The sequence below is a fragment of the Gouania willdenowi genome, chromosome 24 (assembly GCF_900634775.1).
Source record: "Gouania willdenowi chromosome 24, fGouWil2.1, whole genome shotgun sequence".
Lineage (NCBI taxonomy): Eukaryota > Metazoa > Chordata > Actinopteri > Blenniiformes > Gobiesocidae > Gouania > Gouania willdenowi.
The window spans coordinates 7,233,106-7,253,236 of NC_041066.1; the positions used below are offsets into that span (position 1 = coordinate 7,233,106).

The 20,131-nt window shown below is 38.0% G+C and overlaps 1 protein-coding gene across 7 annotated transcripts; it reads right to left on the bottom strand.

Annotated features, from left to right (window-relative positions):
* Positions 1-550: 550 nt before the first annotated feature.
* On the bottom strand, positions 551-18,993 carry max (myc associated factor X). 7 transcript variants are annotated; one of them, XM_028439282.1, is made up of 5 exons: positions 18,814-18,993; positions 18,526-18,552; positions 10,691-10,798; positions 6,816-6,939; positions 551-1,822 (listed from the first exon to the last, which is right to left on the bottom strand). In XM_028439282.1, exons 1-5 carry the CDS (start codon positions 18,847-18,849, stop codon positions 1,635-1,637), a joined length of 483 nt encoding a protein of 160 aa, XP_028295083.1. In that variant the 5' UTR covers positions 18,850-18,993; the 3' UTR covers positions 551-1,634. The 7 variants fall into 7 exon arrangements, with proteins under 7 accessions (XP_028295083.1, XP_028295081.1, XP_028295080.1 ...); XM_028439280.1 differs by having other exon boundaries at positions 6,816-6,954; XM_028439279.1 differs by having other exon boundaries at positions 10,673-10,798; positions 18,814-18,992.
* Between the last annotated feature and the right edge of the window lie 1,138 nt (positions 18,994-20,131).

The following is a 20,131-nucleotide window of genomic DNA, read 5'->3' on the forward strand; positions in this document are numbered from 1 at the left end:
GTTAGGAGTGTCAGATATTAACTGATGATGAAAACTGAGTGGCAGTTGTGTGTCGTTCTTTTTCATTATTTTATTTTTTTAATCGCTGTGTATATCACAGGTGGGGTTTTTTTTTTTTTAATGAATATCATAAATTAAGGTTTAGATTTATTACCTCACGTCCACGGTGGTGGGGGTCTCCTATCCGCTGCCGTCTGTGAGCTTTGGGAAAGGGGAGGGGCTCACAGCAGTACAATAACATACACAATTTGCAGACAATTATTTTGTTTTCAAAAACATTTTAGACCAATTAGGTGAAATTGAATAATTTAATACGGTGGTTGAAAAACGGTGAGTTAGGCTACAAGTTACAGGTTCAGGAAGCAAAGATCTAAAAAAAACAGGACATTTGTATGAAGGTTTGAGTCTAACAGCTGCTCATCAGTGTGGTTGTAAAGCACTACTATCACTATAAACTCTGTGTGTGTGTGTGTGCGTGTGCCAACGATCGTGGCAAACCTGAAAAACCTGAAGCTGATGAACACGAGTGCTCAGTGACCACAGAGAGCAGTTTAAAGGATAAAATAGTTTATTTTATAGCTTCATAGTAAAGGTAGGCCTCAACTTGCAAGACAATTGGCAGTATGTACAACATACTTTAAACTTCCATGGAATGGAATCGAACAAAGACCTACAACACTAACATTGTCCTAAATGGAAATAAAATGGAAACAAGATACACACACGTTTCCTACACACGCAGAACGCTTCCTTTTTTTCCGTGGGGTCGGGCGGGTATTCAGCAACATTGATTTGTGTTAAGCACAAAAACATTGAGGGGAATTCAACCCACTTCCTTCAGAAAAGTGGAGCTAAACTTTAGACATTCAATAACTATCTGAACCTTTAAAGAAACGTGTGGCAGGATCGACTCAAGATTCCTACAAGATGCATCACATACTTTTCACCTCAAACATCCAATTTATGCTTTTTTTTTAACCATATATAATATATAAAGAGTCAAAGTGACGATCTGAAAACGTCTGTGGTGGTGGTGGTGGTGTCACTTTGACGTTCTTCACATTCTTCAGTGGAAAAGGTTAAACAGATTGTTTTTCCAGGACAAATCATGTGTGTGTGTGTGTGTGTGTGTGTGTGTGTGTGTGTGTGTGTGTGTGTGTGTGTGTGTGTGTGTGTGTAAAGTCTAAGCAGGTTTCTTTGTTATCAGAAACAACAAAAACACACAAAAATGAAATGGAACAGTGCACCACGCTCACCCTCACTCCTCCAAAGAACAAACGTGGGGAGGAAAAGAACTTAGAGGATTAAAAGCATTGGTTCCTGCTGCAGTGGAGCTGCCTGTGTGTGTGTGTGTGTGTGTGTGTGTGTGTGTGTGGGGGGGGGGTCAGATTGTTGATGGTTTAAAGGGAGAGCAGGAACAGAACCAGGGAAACCCAAAACCGTCTGGTTGGACTGGAGCCGTCATCTGGTGCCTTGTGTGTTACCTCTGATAGAGACTGAGTGTAGGGATTATTGTGGATTGGAGGGAGGGGTCATCAGTCTCCAGCACGCCCCCACCCAGAAGTGGAGGAGAGCAAACAAGCAGGACAGTGACGGAGTTGTTAATCCTCCTCAGCTTCAGTGGTCCAGTGGCTTTAACTGGCCTCCACTCTCAGCTTCTTCCTGTTGGGCGTCACCTCCACCTCAGACTCAGAGCTGGAGTCGGAGCCTCCGTCAAACGCTGACACAGCGCTTCCTTTAGGGTTGGTGTACAGGCTGCTGTCAGGAGAGGAATAGCTGGCCTGGAGCTGGGCCGAGCCTTTCACTTTCTCAAGAGCACGAACTGTAGTGAAAGAAAAAACACAAACACATGTTGGAGCAAAATCTACAAAAAACCCAACATATGTCAGCGGCTGAAAAAGAAGAGACTTGACGTCCAAGAATGACATTAATCACATGTCAATGCCATGTTCAGACCATTATTCAATATTTGGATGAATATAATATCCTCCTTTCATACGTATCTTAATTAGAAACATGAGGGTGAAAGTAACTACAGTTGTGTGCGAAAGTCAGGGCACCCCTTTAAAAACAGCATATTTTATATATTTAAAAAGTTATATTCATATTTACTGTCTCTCTGGTATATGGGAAAAAAAGACAATATTGTCAGGAAACATTAATGCATAGTTACATTTTATTTTATAAATTGAACAAAATTACAAAAATGAAAAACATAATTTTGGCATGTGCAAAAGTCGGGGCACCCTACAGCATCAGTACCTTCAGTACTTAGTAACACCCCCTCTGGCAGATATCACAGCTTGTAAACGCTTCTTAGAGCCAACAACAAGTCTCTGGATTCTATTATTTGGGATTTTTCCCCATTCTTCATTGCAAAAGGCTTCCAGTTCTGCAATATTCCTCGGACATCTTGCATACACAGCTCTTTTAAGATCTACCCACAGATTTTCGATAATGTTTAAGTCGGGAGACTGTGAAGGCCATTCCAAAACCTTCAGCTTGCGTTTCTTGAAGTAGTCCATGGTGGATTTGGAGGTATGTTTAGGATCATTATCCTGTTGTAGAAGCCATCCTCTTTTCAGCTTTAGCTTTTTTACAGATGCTGTGATATTTGCCTCCAGAATTTGCTGGTATTTAATTGAATCCATTCTTCCCTCCACCCGAGCAATGTTTCCTGTCCCACTGGCTGCAACACAACCCCAAAGCATGATGGATCCACCCCCATATTTAACAGTTGGCAAGGTGTTCTTTTCATGAAATGCTGCTCCTTTTTTTCTCCAAACATACCTTTGCTTATTGTGGCCAAAGAGTTCTATTTTAACTTCATCAGTCCACAGCACTTGTTTCCAAAAGTCATCAGGCTTCTGTAGATGTTCTGTTGCATATTTTTGACGTTGTATTTTATGATGAGATCGTAGATAAGGTTTTTTTCTACAGACTCTTCCATGAAGGTCTTGTTTGTGCAAGTATCGGCGCACAGTGGAAGGGTGCACCACCACTCCTGAGTCTGCTAAATCTTCCTGGAGGTCTTTTGAAGTCAAATGTGGGTTTTGGTTTACCTTTCTGACCAGACTACGAGCTGTTCTCTCCGAAGAGTTTCCTTGGTCTTCCAGATCTCTTCTTGACCTCCACAGTTCCCCTCACCTGCCATCTCTTAATTATGCCTCGCACTGTGGAAACTGCAAGCTGAAAACGCTTTGCTATCTTCTTGTAGCCCTCCCCGGCATTGTGGGCATCAATTACTTTCATTTTTTCTGTCTTACACAACTTCTTAGAGGAACCCATGGTTGCTGAGTGTTTGTACAAGGTTTGTGGAGTCGCCGTATTTAAGAAACCCTCAAATTGGCACCAGCTGGCACTCCCTAATGACAATTGTTGACACATGCTTCAGGACCAATGAGCTGGTAGAGGTCTGAGCTTGTAAAAAGAATCTGACACTTTGAAACTCTCAGGGTGCCCCGACTTTCGACGAGGTCAGTCGCACTCTCTGTTTCTCCCTCCCTTCCGTCTTATCTCTCTCCCAGCTGCTGCTTTGTCAGGTCTTGTGAAACTAACAAGAGCCTCTCTCTGCAACTCATCCAAAACCGGAATAATGGAATTAATTAGTTGGTCTCTCAGTGCTATCGATCAGATTTTTTCGACGCAAAGAACCAGGGGTGGTGACCCCGCATGTCCAAGCGGGACGTTTGCGGCTGGATACACACTTGACCCTTGGAACAAGTGGCGAGTTGTGTGTCTGTCCATCCTTTCCGTGGAAGACGTGGAGGACATCTACATGATTGGAATAATGATAGTAGGCATGCTGCTGATCGGAGCTGGTGGCTTCCTAATCTATCGAAAAGTCCGTACTACGCTGGCGACTGTTTTGGAAAAGCTGCCAGTGATTTCTGAAGGATGTAGCAGGGCTCTGAACACTCAGACTCATGTGTTGATCGATATCAAAAGCAAGCAAGAGCTGCTTTTGGATCGTCTACGCGTTATGGATAACAACTGGGAGAAGTTTGAGGCCCGGCTTGGAAGTGGAAACTAGGCCATTCATTGGGTTACAGCAGAGAGACCCAGGACAGAAGGCTATTGGAAATTAACATAGCCTGTATCAAATCACATTGCTTATCTCCCTTTCAGCTCCCCAGCTAGCCAAGGCTAAAGCCAAGGTTGTCTCAACTCTTATCACCAGGAAGTTTCTGCAGACGGCGGCTCTTACCCCCACTCCCTCCCCCGCTCCTTCCCTACATTCCTCCTGGAACTGTTGATGCTGAACTTTTCCACACGTCATCTGGTTGTCAGTACGCAGCTACAGGTCTTCAACTTCAAATGCCTCGTCGGCCATCTTTCCCCACCTCCCAACCGCAGCTGCATGGAGGCGTGGTTGCAGCGCCGACTGGCAGCACGCCCATGTCCCCAAACGGCTGGACTCCTGTTGTTCTTCCCACCTGACCCCCTCCCCCAGCCAACCTCCCACCCAACCCTTCCTACATGCCTTGTCTCGAGTTGTTTGACTGTGTCATGCTTACATTATGTTTGCAGAAGCGGTTTTTTCCTGGTTTCACACTGCTTTCTCTGTTTAGGGAAATCAGTTTCAAACTGGCAGTTTTTTTTTCCCCTCACCCCTCCTCTCCTCCTGTTATTGATCCCTTTTTCACCTAAATATGTGGGCGCCGCAAATGGCTGCTCCGGTGTGTTGATGTGTCTCCTTTCACTGCAACTACCTAGTCAAATTCCTCGTATTGTTCTAAACTGTACCTGGTCAATAAAAGATTCTGATTCTGATTCTTTTGCACATGCCAAAATTATGTTTTTCATTTTTGTAATTTTGTTCAATTTATAAAATAAAATGTAACTATGCATTACTGTTTCCTGACAATATTGTCTTTTTTTTCACATATACCAGAGAGACAGTAAATATGAATATAACTTTTTAAATATATAAAATATGCTGTTTTTAAAGGGGTGCCCTGACTTTCGCACACAACTGTATTAGGTAACAGACATTAATTATGGTTTAAATCTACACTCACTCTATCAGATGAAAATATTTTAAACTAATTGTGGATGAAAAGTGACTTCAAGAGAAACTAAACCCTGAGGTTTTGGCTGACATGAATCTAGGCAGGAATTGTTTTTTAAAAATGCTTTGATTATGGGCGGGGCTCCTGGAACAGTTAAGACACGCCCAGTCTATAATATACAGTCTCCAACGAATAATCTATGCTATGCTAAGTAGCTACTGAACGCTCACTATGCCTCTCTCTATCCAACCTACTCACCACAGATTGTAGAGTCAACAGGTGATAGTTTTCATAGGAGGGGCGGGGCTAACAGTGGTGGTTTGTGACATAAGAAGCCCCCAGAACGTCAAAAACCAATGATATTGTAATAGCCAGGTTTCAATCTATAGAGGGAAGTCACTCATATATTTACAACAAAATACACAAAATTGAAATACTTTAACCAACATGTCAAGAGCTGGACTAGAATCAATCAACAAAACTACTTCATATCAAATACAGTTGTTTTCAGTGGTTTTGAGTAACCAGTGAATTTAAAGACGCATGTCTGCAAACTCACAGAGCAGCTGTTTTTCAATACATCTGATTAATGAAATGTGTTCTGAGCAGAGGCTGAGACCTTCAGTGTAATGAATGTTTCTGTGTCACAAAGCACACGACAGTCTGACGCGTCAGCTCACGTTTCACACACAGAGATCCTCTGATATTTGGTCCGTGTTATAAAGATCAATAAATGATGCACGCTGCAATGAATACAGGGACGTTGTAATTGAATTGTAATAAAGCTTCTCTTCATCAACAAGTTCAAATACACTTTGTGTTTTAATGGGAACGTATTTCATTTGCCCAGCCATTTATAGGCCTGTACAATATTATTTCATCTATACATACAGTATATATACATTTTATTTTATATTGTGCATTGTTGGAAAGTCAGTGCAAAATACATATTTTCATTTTTTGAAATGTATTATTAATAAAGCATCAATATTCATGTATACATTTTTAGTGAGGTTAGTACACATTAGTGGTGTGAAAAAAAAATCGATTTCACGATATATCGCGATTTTTGGGTGTCGATTTTAAATGGATTTTTTAATATAAACTTTTTTAATATTTAATCAATATTTTTGTGCATTATTTCAGTGGTTACAAAGCTTTCGATGTGTGCCAATAGTTATTTGATGACCTTGATTTTATGAAGGTATTTTATTTTTTTATAATCTGTTCAGTGTTTAAACTGATACAATAGGATACATTATAATTTTTTCTTATTTTTGTGCATTATCAGTAACTCAGGGTGATTTTTCCTTAATGTTCTCACTTACAGTTGTTACAATGCAGTCATTATGTCGTCATGGTTACTTTGAGATGTCTACACAGTAGTTTCAGTGAAAAGAAACTTGTTGCACTTTATTTTATGATGGCAGTGTGTAACACTGTATTTTCTTTTTTTCAGTGAAAATTTGCAAAAACACTAACAAATATGATGTTTTGAAGTAAATCAATATTAATGTATACAATTTTAGTGAGGTTAGTACACATTCAGAGCCATAAATGCTATAGGTCTAATCATTTGCATAATAATTTATTTTAAATGCTTCAGCCTTGGGTTTCAACCAAGAATTTTCATTAATTAAGTATAGTTAGTTTTTCAGTCTCTTTGAACGTGTCATCCTCTTGAAGATATGAAGGCGGAGCCAAGCACCATCCAATGAAGGGGAAAAACAACATGGAAGCAGTGATGATGGACCCTCTTAAATGTAATGTTTTTCTCCCGGTCGTTAGAGGTGCGTCAGTTACCTTGCTGCTCCAGCAGAGCGTTCTGCCTCTTCAGGTCATCGATGTCCTGCTGGTGTGTGAGATTTTTCCGTCTCATGTACTGAATGTAGTCTGTGGCTTTGTCTAGGATCTGAGCACGAGACGCCTGTTTGGTAGACTGCTGTTAGTGACACATGCAAAAATGGGAGCAATGACGCACGTATACAGAGTCACAACATTTGTATCACAGTCCTTCCTGTCCCTGACACAAAGCTGCGCTACGGGACGCCTCGAGGAACAGATCAGTGACACTCTGTGCAGCACAGAGCGTTCATGGGAAACAGTTAATGAAAGACTCCAGAGACAGAGCTGCTCATGAACCAATTATTGAACTATACACATATTAGTTGATGTTTATTGTAGACAAATAATAAAGAATTTTAAACATCTGCACAGTTATGAACTAAACCTCATATTCTGTCGTGTAGGACCTGCTTTTGCAACGCACTGGTCCATGAAAGTGGAATTAAAACAACACTGACTTACATCTGCTTATACAGCACTTTAACACAATGAAGACAATGTAATCGTTAGAGGCAAGATAAATAATCAATGCATCTTCAATCAGACATAGTAATCAATTAATACATTTCCAATAATCCTTTTTTTTTTTTTTAAATGCCAAGTTATAAGAAATACTGTAGAAAGATATTTTAACGGATTAACAGATGTTTCCAAAGCACTGTAGTACTTACGCTGCTTATTTAGTTTATATATAACAAACTGGATATAATCTATCATTCAACAGCCCCTTTTGTTTATTGCATATATTACAGTAAAGATGTCCTCTGCTGGTTTAATTAAAGGTAAAAAGATAACTTTGTCTCCTGTCTGAATGGAATTGTTATGTTTCTAAAAACAGCAATTTATTATGTTGAGAAACAATGGAATGCTGTAAAAATAAATAAATAAATAAAAAAGGCAGTGAATCGTAATGTGCCGAAATACCCCGAAAAAATGCCGAAAAAAAAAGAGATCGAAAATTGAATTCCAAGACGGGCCCTGTGACTCCATTTGCTGTACACATGTAAAACGCAAGCAAGTTTAAAGGGGAATTTCCAGTTCCTAATCATGTTTTAGTCACACTCAACACTGCAGGAGGGGCTGTGTTCACTCTTTATTAACCAATCAGTGTTTTGAAAACAGACGTTCTGTTATCGTGATCGGCCATTTTATCCAGTTTTCCTTCAATAGCCACTAAAGTTGTAACGTTTCCAACCATCCTGATTAAATTGAAATGAAAAAGTCATTATCATAAGTTTCTCTGAGTGTGTTTACAAACTGCTTTTCTGACATTGGTTTTGATGAAACTGGTAATCACGTTAGTTTATGCCACAGATGTGTGAACGCACACCAATATTTGTCTCTTGTTACTTAAAGCTGCTGGAGAAGATGATTTTTATCAGATAAAAACATAGTGTAGGTCCTTTGCTCCAAAAACATGTAAAAGGTTGAAATTGCTGCATTAAAGGTAATATTTTTCATCTCCACTGTCATAAAGGTTTTGTGCATTGCATTGTGGGATGTGAAGTCCAATAGATAGATGCGTTGAAGTGTTTTTACTTCATTCTTACTGTAATTTATTGTGTTTCTTCACCAAACAAGAAGGACAGTGATTAACTTGAAATTTTCTTCTAGTTTGTTCCCAGTATTCCTCGTGAGACATTTCATTTCGGCCAGATTCTGATCTTTCCACGTAAATCCTTAAATAACCATCTGCCATTGTTTTCTCGCAACTTTTAGTCCGTGAAAACAACAGAAATGTGTTGGGAAGTCACTTTGGTTAGAATTAAGTACAAACACTTCTTTGCGTCCGTCTACGGGACTCCAATTCCCACAATGCAATGTGAGAAACTTTTACAAAAAATGTAAATTAACCAATAAGCACAGATCCAAACTAGTACATTTTGATTCCTTAGTGAAGAAATGTATTTAATAACAAAATGATTTTAAGTGCCGAGTCATCATGAGCAGTTCTGTCACAGGTTGTTCTACTGCACCAGTCTAAAACCATTGACACCTTTATTACATTTTCACAACTTAATTTAGCAGATATTAACCTTATACTGGCTGTGGATATATATATATACATACATATATATATATATTAATTAATGGTGCTCCGATCGATCGGCCACCAATCATTATCGGCCAATTTCCGTGGAAAACTATGATCGGCGTTCGCCGATCAATGCCTTTCATTGCCGATCACAAAACCGATCACCTGTAGCTCATACTTAGGAGCCGGCAAAGGCTCTGTGTGCAGAGTAATGTCCCCTCCCCCTTTCCTTCACACTGTGCAGGCGTGCAACGGCAAACCACAACAACAAACATGTCTGCCGTGTGTAGCTTTTCAAAGATCTGAGTGAGTGATGTCAAATTTGCATCCTACAACCACTAAAAAATACCTCATGGGGAAGCACATTTAACGGCTTCAACACAACAAACTTCATCCAAAATTAGAAGAACAAACTCTTCACGGAGTACGGGGAGTTTTTGAGGCTCACGACAAACAAAGAAAAGACGTTAACACAGCCCACGCTTGGCAACACTTGTCCGTAGAAGCGTGAGAGTCAGAACGCTGAGCAAACAACTAGGAAATTAATTATATTCATCAGACGAAATGACCAGCCTTTCTCAGTGGTGGAACAAACCAGGTTCTGCCGTCTGCACCCTGCACAAGTGTGGAGAGTGAGCGCTTATTCAGCACTGTATCCATCATCATGACAGTAAAAAATGAGATGCTCCTCTTTATTAAAAATAATGCTTCCACAATGCTTCTCAACAAGTCAGACATTTAGCATGCTTAACATATTTTCCTTGTTCAAAAAAAACACACTTTAAATTCTTTTGTGCTATTTTTTTTTTTTGATATACAAAGTTTTTGAAGATCATATTTATGTTGTTGTTTAAGTGACAAATGGGCTGTTTTATTTTACATGCGAGAAAACAGACCCATTATATTATTTATTTTATAAATTATAAGAAAGGTAAGAACCAGGTTGTTTTTTTCTTTAACAATGCACAACAGCGTTTGCTAAGCCATTTTCTCAGGTGTTTTTGATTTAATAACTTATGATAGTTTATTTGAATGTATTATTTGTTACTTGACATGATAGAGGCAGTGTTGTGAGATATATTGCCTTTTATTTATTTTATTTTCAACACTATTTAGCCTGTTGAGAGCCTTAAGGTTTTCAATCAGTTAAAGACTGTGTTACTGATAAAAGGTTATTTTAAGTGTCTTTCAGTTGTTCTTTGACTGAATACTTGCTGCATTGTGCCTGTAAGGTTTTTTTTTTATTTTTTCTCTTGAAAAAGTAAAATCATGCTTTTGTCTAAATTAGGTGATTTCATGGTTCTTTTTTCCCAAACCATCTAGCTGGTAACATTCATCATAACTACAATGAAAAATATACAGCCAATCCATGTGATCGGTATCAGTGATAGGCAGCATAAAACATGATCGGAGCACATCCCTAATATATATATATATATATATACTGTGGCAGCTCTAAAGGTCATTAATATGAAGACAGGAAGAGAAGAAGAACATTTCTCCATAATAACTTCCTGACACTGGTCCAACCCTTAGAGTGCTGCCAGGCTGCTCTTTCCCACCATCTGCCTCAAACATTTCCCTCCACTGACGCACAAACAACAATCAGCAAATACATCAGCATAGCAGAGCACAAAGGAGAAAAATACATGGTTAAAAACACGACAGTCAAAATCATTCCACCTGAATAGAAGTCATGCAATAAAAAAAAGGTTAGAATACACACATTGAAAACACAACATGGCATCAAGAACAGTTTAGTGTGTGGAGTTGCACTTACAGGTTGAGCTTTACCAACCTTTTCTCCCTGCAGAGCGGGGACCGAGTCCCGGAGGCTGTGAAAGCTGTCTTTAATGTGGTCCCTACGCTTGCGCTCCAGCGCATTGTGATGTGCCCGTTTGTCTGCCTGTAATGACAAGAGTCACAAGGCCTTCAGCATGGCAGCAGAGCAGCATGTGTAGAGCGCACGCACGCACACACACACACTCTGCTGCCAAGTCATGCAAAAACAGGACTATTTCATTTCCAAACAATGTCAAAAACCACGTCACCAATGTTTTAAAAGGTGTGAGTGACCAATAGGCACAAGCCAACAACTTAAAAATCTACTGGTAGAATTGAAAAGAATAATTCTGACTATAAACAGAAAAACTTCCACAGCTTCTGCTCTTTCAGTCGCCCAGTGTCACCACCAGGGTCGCAATGGAGCAGAAAGTTTATGCTAAATTTCCACGGGAAATGAAAGCTGCTTCCCACAAGATTAGAAATCAGATAAAGACATAGGCTGTGTTGTAAATGTCATACTAATGTACTACTAAAAAAATGTCACGTTAATTCCCATGGAAATTTTCCACCGTTGAAATGTTATGTTTTTTTTTTATTGTATTATTTTGAAGGGATAATAATATATGAATGTTTGGATGAGATACAGTGATTTAAAATTACTACCAAGTAACAGTTAATTAAAAAAAAAAAAATATATATATATATATATCCCCTTGAAAAGTTTATATTCGAATATGCCAAACCCTAGGCACCCACTCAATCTCTGCCATGACCTGGTTCATGAGCTGTAATGTTATTGAAATATAGAACTGGAATATCAGAGAGTTATTGACAGGTTAAAAATCAGAGCCTGTATAATGATGATGGCTGCCAGTGAACATGTAAAATCACTGTTTTTCTCCAGTTAAAGAAGCTTCCAGTTCCTTCCACCATCACACACCAGCTGATGATGGGAACATACCAGGCTGCTGTAAACGTCAGCCACAGGTTTGGATTGTAATTACACAGCTGAGGCGTCACATGACCAGACAGGCATCAGATACAATTTACAGCTAGTTTTTTTTTTGTTTTACGAGCGCCAATAAAATCTTATTCGGGGCTAATCCAGCCAATCAGCAAACAGAGACACTAACAGACAGAGTTGCTTTGACTCATCTTGCATTAATTCCCACAAACACAATGTGGAGGTCATGTGATCAGACCTCATCTGACTCAGAGCAGAACTCACAATGTGTGGAGAGAACACTCCAACACGTCTGTGAGTCTGTGTTTAGCAGCAACTTATGACTGAAACTACAGGTCTGTGTCACACTGAAAATAACATATGGAAATCATCATCATCATCATCATCATCATGTGTGTTCTGGTCCGTGTGCACGTGGGGCTGTTCTGACATTAGAATAACCCAGGTTGACTTTTAGCCAGGCTAAGGCCCTAAAAATTCCACATTAACAAAATTGTGGACGGAATCACACAATTGACCAATGAAAACAGAAATAGACATAATGTGATCATAGGTTAATGATTACTTGATAGCTTCTAATACTGTACAATATTCTGGACACTAGTGGTGAAATAACTAGGGATGTCCCGATACAACTTTTTCATTTTCGATATACCAATATTGCAGCCTTGCGTATCGGCCAATACCGATATCAGCATGAATCATACATACTTTTATTTCCCTTTCTTTTCTTTAATAAAATAATAACTACTTATTGTGTATGTTAGAAAAGGCTTGATCAAGTGATGTAAAAGTCAGCCACAGTAGGTATAAGAAAAACTGACCCATTTATTATTAACCATTTGGTTACATAATATCTACAGTATTCTACAATTGACTAAAATAAATAAAAAATGAATTGAAAAAAAAAGAAATTGAAAAATCCGGAAATTTTAATCCAATATTCGTTTTCAGGCTAAAATCGGACCAATATCAGACCTAGAAATAACTGATTTGTCTAATCATTATGGTCTGGAACATTGTCATCAGGATCATAAATGAAGTTGATCAAAACTTAATCAATAAACCTGCTCATATTCAGTAAACCATTGATCCCCAAGGGGAAATTGTGGTGACATTGATGCTGTCATATGCAGTGTTTTTCAGTAACGGGGTAATCCAACTAATGACTTTTTATACGTTATAACGCTGTTATCGTTACTGAATGTTAAATGCGGTGCGTTACATGTATTGATTGAATAAATTGTGATCCGAAAGCATCCCCGGCTTCTGACTCAGTGGGGAGGTGGGTTAAAAACAAGGTGAGCGATTATGATTGGCTAAGGCGGCGTCATGTGTCATGGTAGCCAATCAGAGCCAGTGTTTTTACACATGTGCCAGCATGAGCACGCACACACACACTACAGATTGGATGAAGCAGCAGAGATGGTGAGCGTGGAGCAGTCTGATGAAAAGTTGTCATTTTTAAGGTGGCGATACAAACACTACTTTAAATTAATTGTGGTCAAAGGAAAGAATGTGTATGTGAAGTGTTCATTATATCCAGGAGTGAAGACTTTTCCACATCTCAAATTTAATGAAGCACCTCACAACGACACACGCATCTAAAAAATCTGAATTATTTGACATATAGCAACTTTTTTTTTTTTTAACGGTAACGCAAATAGTTACTTTCCTTGGTAATGAGTTACTTTTATTATAGAGTAATTCAGTTACTAACACAGTTACTTTTTGGAACAAGTAGTGAGTAATTATAACTAATTACTTTTTTAAAGTAACGTTCCCAACACTGGTCATATGACATATTATAAATAATGCAAAAGGAATAATCCATGTCACTTCAACTTCTATCTACCACACACATAGTTTTAAATTATTACATTTTTATGTTTGACATACATTTTGGTTCTTATTTTTTATTGGGTTTTTTTTCCTCACAAGAGTTAAAAAGTAATGTTCAAAAAAATTAATAAAAAATATTTTTTTAAAACAGAATTTAAAAAAATATATGTAAAATTCCAATGGATTTTAGAGGGTCTTACAAGGTGGAGGGACATCACACACGTACAAAATACATAGATCTGAGATCACTTTTGGGAAAGACGGTCATTTTTAAACGCTACCTGTAAAAAAAAAAAATCATTCTCTCCGGGCCTTTTCCTTCAGACACTGATCCCGTTTGTAATTAAACCAGAGCTGCAAACTCTTCGATTTGATCTGATAATATGTATTTGTGATGAATAGGGCTGGGCAATATGGACCAAAAACTTGTATCTCAATATTTCTAAGCAAAATGACAATATACAATATAAATCTCAATATTTTTAACTCAATAAAGTCTAACTAGAAAGACAATTCTAGGTTAAATTTGCTGATGAAAAATGCCACAGGCTCATTTATTAACGATCAGCTGCACAATATGTGCCACTTTTGTCTTTTTCTCCTAATAGGGACAGGACGTGTGAGTGAATTCTGTAGCGTGTCCTGTTTAGGGGAAAATCTGGGCTAGGACGCACTCAGTAATCATCTAACTGTGCTTTTCATGCTGCTCTGAGAAGTAGTGAAAGTAGTGACTCCTAAAACAAGTATTTTAATACAAAACAAGAAAACAGTCAACATCCCCCGCCAGATCAGTTGCCATTATAACTCACAATCTTTTCCTAAATGTCCTAAATCTAAGAACTTAGATGTATACATAAGAAATTATCACATCAAAATCTAAATTTAATACCTATCTTAAATGGTTTCTAAGAAAAGCTGTCCCCTTTGAAGATACCTCAGAGTAAAAAAAAGGGTAATAACTCCGGGAAAAAAAGACCAAAGTCTTTTAACACCTGGATGATAAAAATCTAATATTAAAGCATTGTGTATTCTACACACAGCAGGTATGAGACACACCTACAGGCTGAGAAACCACGTTGTGGGTACGCAAGCCTGCCAGTCTATAAAACTGAAACCACCTGCAGACGAGGACACACTGACTGGGCGTCACGGCCGCCGTCATTCCCTTCATACCTGAACCTGACTGTGAAACATTACATAACAGCAGCTCCAGGTGCAGTGGAAGGTCCACCAACCACCACTGGTAATCTCATCTCTCCATTAAAGTCTATACGTGAGCACAAAGATCCATCCAGAGCTTCAATAGGAAAATCAAAAAGAATGGTTTTCAGGTCATATTGACAAATTTAAATGATCAGGTGATGTTCCAAGTAACCAGTTGTTTTTTGTTGTTGATATACAAACTTTTAATGACTTCTATTAAAAAATAAATGTTTGTTGGAGAAAAAATAAGGGCTTTAGCAGATGGAACATGACATCTCCTATAATTAATTGTGTATTGTTTTGAGGTAATATGGTTCTCCCTCAGCCAACCAATAAACATGAATATTTGCCAAATTATCAATAGGATTAAAGAGTGTGTGTGTGTGTGTGTGTGTGTGTGTGTGTGTGTGTGTGTGTGTGTGTGGATAATCAATTTATTATCAAAACCATCTTATTTTAAGTTATAGATGTGATTTTCCTAAAACTGAATTTCAATGTTTATTGTTTGTAAATACATAAATAGAAGACTTATTAGGTCTGCATCAAAAAAACTATTCAATTCAATTTTATTTATATAGCACAAAGATATATTTTAGATTATAAAAATTTGAATTGAATTAAAGCATTAAAAGGCCAAGCAGAAATGCTAATGTGGCCAATATGATAAAAATGCATCAATAAATTAGATTTCTATTGGCTGTAGCTTTGGACACATTGGAGGGAAATCAAGGAAGCCTGCTGAGTTATGATAATATAAAGTTTATGTTGGGAGGTGTTTATCAAAGGAGACGCCTGACTGTGCAGCGTGCATGTGTGTGTACGCAACAACGGCAAGTGAATGAGTTTAAAAATTATACTTAAAAAAATAAAGAAAGTTAAATGTCAAATAAATGATTCTCTTTATCTATTCATGAGCATGTAGGGAGAGTAATTATGAGCTGACTGTGATGTGTGTGTGTTCTTTTTTCTACATACAGGATTTATAAAATATACTGTCTATTTTTGCTTTTACAGAAAGTGGAAATCCTTCATTAGCTGTGTTTCCAGTACAGTTTTTTCACAAAATTAAAGCGATATTTCTAAATGTCGACAAAGTATAAATGCGCTGTGAACATGTTTCAATTGAAGGCTGTTTTGGGAGAAGCCTCAAAACTCTGGTGAAATCTCATTCTGAGACTTCTCTGCAGGAACCTCCTTATAACACTCTGTATTTGTCTGTTGTTTAACGTCTAATGTGGCAATAATAAATAATATAGTATAATGCTAAGAAATGTCTCGGTCTCCTCTTCTGTCCACATACACCGATCCATGCATTCTCAGAGTGGTCTCGTGACCAGGTACGCCTCGTCCTCTGTTGTGTAATTGTGGAAAAAGTGTTTTTACAGCACTTTTGTATATATTTCATTATCAAAGTGTGTGAAAAATCTCCTCGTGTAAAGTAATAAAGTGATATTTGTTTTTTTTTCAAAATTCCGATGTTACCATTACTAGTTTTTCTTACGCCATTTAGATTTTGCGCATTTCCAAGGATGATGGTAACAAAGCTAATGAGAAAATTATTACAGGAAAAGCAACAATATTTATTATTAAAACTTCAACATCCACTTATTTTATGTTTAATATTCTAGTAGCGCTACCACATGGAAAACATACTTTATTTGATCACTAAAGTGTACAAACGTGATATTATATTGTTCATACAATATAAAATCATGTTTCTACAATATCATATCATGTTTGTACAAAATAATCATTGTTCGTACAATATAGTATATTGTTTGCACATTATAAGTATATTTTAGTACAATATATGTACAAACATGATATATAGGTTGTACAATATATGATCATGTTTCTACAATATAATTTAGGCTTTACACGATCAGGATTTTTTGGGCTGATCAGCGATCATATGAATTCATGTTGTTTTTTTAAGTACCGACCGAATTCCGTTGGTTCTCTGATACAAATTCACAAAAAAAAATCAAACAGTACCATGTTTCTGGACCTTAACGCAGCCTTGCGACTGTGAGGGAGTGGAAGAGTTGAAGATTTTCCATGCAGGACCTGTGTGGGTGCGTGGCCCTTTAACTGCGAATGCATGCCCTAGTCGCTCGACCAATGTGTGGGGTGAGAGAGCGTGTGAGACTGGAGCAGATCAATTATAAGCTGTATACTGTCTTTAATGATTGGCAAAATAAACGTTACAGCTGTTGAATTAAACCAAAGTCCCATGTCACAGTCAGTGACTGCTGTGGAGCAACTACAGAAAGTTGGAACTGAAGCTGCAGAGGCAGACCACACTGGAACTACGTGAAGCCACCATTAGCATTAGGAGCTAACACATATTTCCTGACTGTGGCATCGCAAAACCTGCTGTTGTTGCTTATAATCCATATTCACAGGTGCACATCGGAGGTGGGGCGCACACACGAGCAAACTTCTGTGTCCACCACCGCCCTGAAAGCGAAAGTAAATGGGAGAATAACCAAAACAAGTGCACGCACACACACACAAGCACACACAGACGCTGCTCCCGCTTTCAGAGGCAGTAGACTGGGGAAGAAGTCCGGTGCTCAGCCGCTCCGCTCCAATCGAGACATTTTGGCCATTCGCGTATAGGTTTTCAGGTTTGTGCACAAACGTGTCATGTAACACAAACAATTCTTCGGTGTAAATGAGACGATAAAACAATGCAATGGAAGCATCTCCAGAAAGTTTCATCATGACTATAACGTAATTGATCGAGTCGGCGAATTAAGACATTAAAGCCAATCACATTAATTGCATAAAATGCAAAAGATCGGCTGATCCGATATAGTGGATTAGATCAGGGTTAAGCCTAATATAACTCTACTGTTCATATAATATAGTGGACCGATATATGTTTCCCCCATACTCATCTTATTTAATTGTTGTGAATCTGAGCCATTTTCTGTATTATTGTTGACTGATTCAAAGGCCATCTGTTTTATAAAAATTGACCCACGTATGAACAGTTATGGAAATAAATAATAAAGCGTCGAAATAACGCAACTTTTGACGCAATATTTTGAAAACGCTGCCGTAAAATCAGGCGTTTTAGCCTACAACAATCACACAAACTGCCGCGAAATAATGGAGGGGTGATTATTTTAACTGTGAAGTTATATAACATATCATTTTAATGCTAGATTTCTGATTCAAGGAAAACGTGAATAATGATGGTGTAAGTATTGCGCAGCAGCAACTATAAGCAGCTCTACGTCATTCATCACTGAGTGTGTCAGCAGAGAAAAGATGGCTCTAAACACAGGGAAACATCAGCCATTCCTCACACGAAGCTGCATCCACTAACTCTTACTATTATTAAGCTGCTCTCTGCCTCGGGTGACCTACATGTGGAGGTTTTACTCCAGCAGACCCGACCAGCAGCGGAATCCCCGCCGTGTGCAGTCCGGGGGAGGGGGGCGAAATAACGGGGAAAACATGACAACTGTGCAACATAAACGCCTTTGGAAATGCACGGGCTTTGGTCTATATATAGCTGCTGCAGCCTCCCTGTGGTCGTGTTGTACACACACACACACACACACACACACACACACACACACACACACACACACACACACACACACACACGCGGATGGAAACGATATTTCCCCCCAATCTAATCCAATGCTGCAGTTATCGCGTCATCAACAACAAAAATAAACTGTTTTCTCGTGTTTAAAGTGGGACTCCACAGGTGCTTACCAGCCTCCCTGGTGTAAAAAATAGCCTAAACCACCGTGCATTACTCAGGTATATTTGCAACATGTTTCGACAGTGGACAAATCCCCCACCCCAGCGTTACGCACCACACAGTGATATCTCGGTGATTCTTCCTGCAACGAAACAGAACAAAAAGTACAATTGTAGCCAGACCGAATCGTAGTGTTGGGCTGAAATGACTAAATATCAATACAATGACTCATTAACTGTACACATTAGGTGAGTATGTGTGTTAGTTTCACTACATCCAGTATTTCAACCACGTCAGAGTAGCAGAGGTAGACAACTTACTGCTGGCTAACACTAGCACAAGAGCTAGCCTGGCTACAGCGGAAAAAACAAGCGTAAGCAGCAAATAAAACACTCATACTCACGTCACTATCGACTTCGATGTCATCGTTATCACTCATTCTTCGATAAAACGGGTATTTTTTTTATTTTTTTTAATGGGCCGGGCGGCTAAAACAGTCTAAACACGAAGCAGCGCTGCGGCGGACAGTCTACTGCTCACACTCTGTTTGGACTGTTCACTCCACGTGACTACGCTCCAGACACACACGACTGTCACTTTGCATTACGCATGCGCTGAGCCCAAAGGCCCTCTGGGAAATGCAGTAATCCAGTCTATTGCTTTTTTAATTTGCAGAAAAAACAGTATTTCTAATAGATTTAGCCATAGACTACTACGAAATTAATAAAAAAAAATATTTACCTCCTATGCCTTTATATAACAGTCAATAATGAGCTCAATAATTAACTAACTATGAGGAAATACGTATTTATGGACTACATAGTCCATTTGTCAAGGAGTGTGCTTGCAACGTCCATTTTGCACAGATGCATGATGGGTATTGTAGTTGCTGTCATGATTGCGTGTCAGTGGAGCTTATTCGTTACTTGTCTGTCTTGTTTGTCAACAATCCATCCATCATTCCATTCATCATGTTAAGGGTTTTCCTATTTCCTATCTTTATTATTATTTAAAATAAAATAAAACAAAACAAAACAAAACAAAACAAAACAAAACAAAACAAAATTAAAATTAAAATTAAAATTAAAATTAAAATTAAAATTAAAATAAAATAAAATAAAAAAAAATAAAATAAAATAAAGTAAAGTAAAGTAAAGTAAAGTAAAGTAAAGTAAAATAAGTATAAATAATAAAAATAAAAAAATAAAAATAAAAATTTAGAAAAAAATTAAAAAAAATAAAATAAAATAAAATAAAATAAAGTAAAGTAAAGTAAAATAAAATAAAATAAAATAAAAAAGTTAAGGGTTTTCTGATGATTTATGTAATATTTAATTTCATTAATTTCAGGTAGTTTGCAGTATACGTGGTTTGGCAATCCTGTTAAAATTTGGACTTATATTTCCATTGTATATATATCATATATAAATGTCAAATAATATATGTGTATATAAATGTGTATATGTGTATATATATAACCAACTGCAAAAAACGATGTCAAATTGCTGAAAGGTACCTAACGACAAATAACAGGTAGGCTAATATTAATCTATATCTCTGTATCAGGTTGCATCATTCTGTACAAAGCTGGTAAAATACATGTGTTCCCCAGTGTGGGGGCAGGACTAATTTTATAAATAATCTACTCCTCTTGTGCTTCCTACTCCTGTGGCTCATAGAGAGTCTAAGAACCATCCTGGCCTTATTTCTCCAGTCTGGAT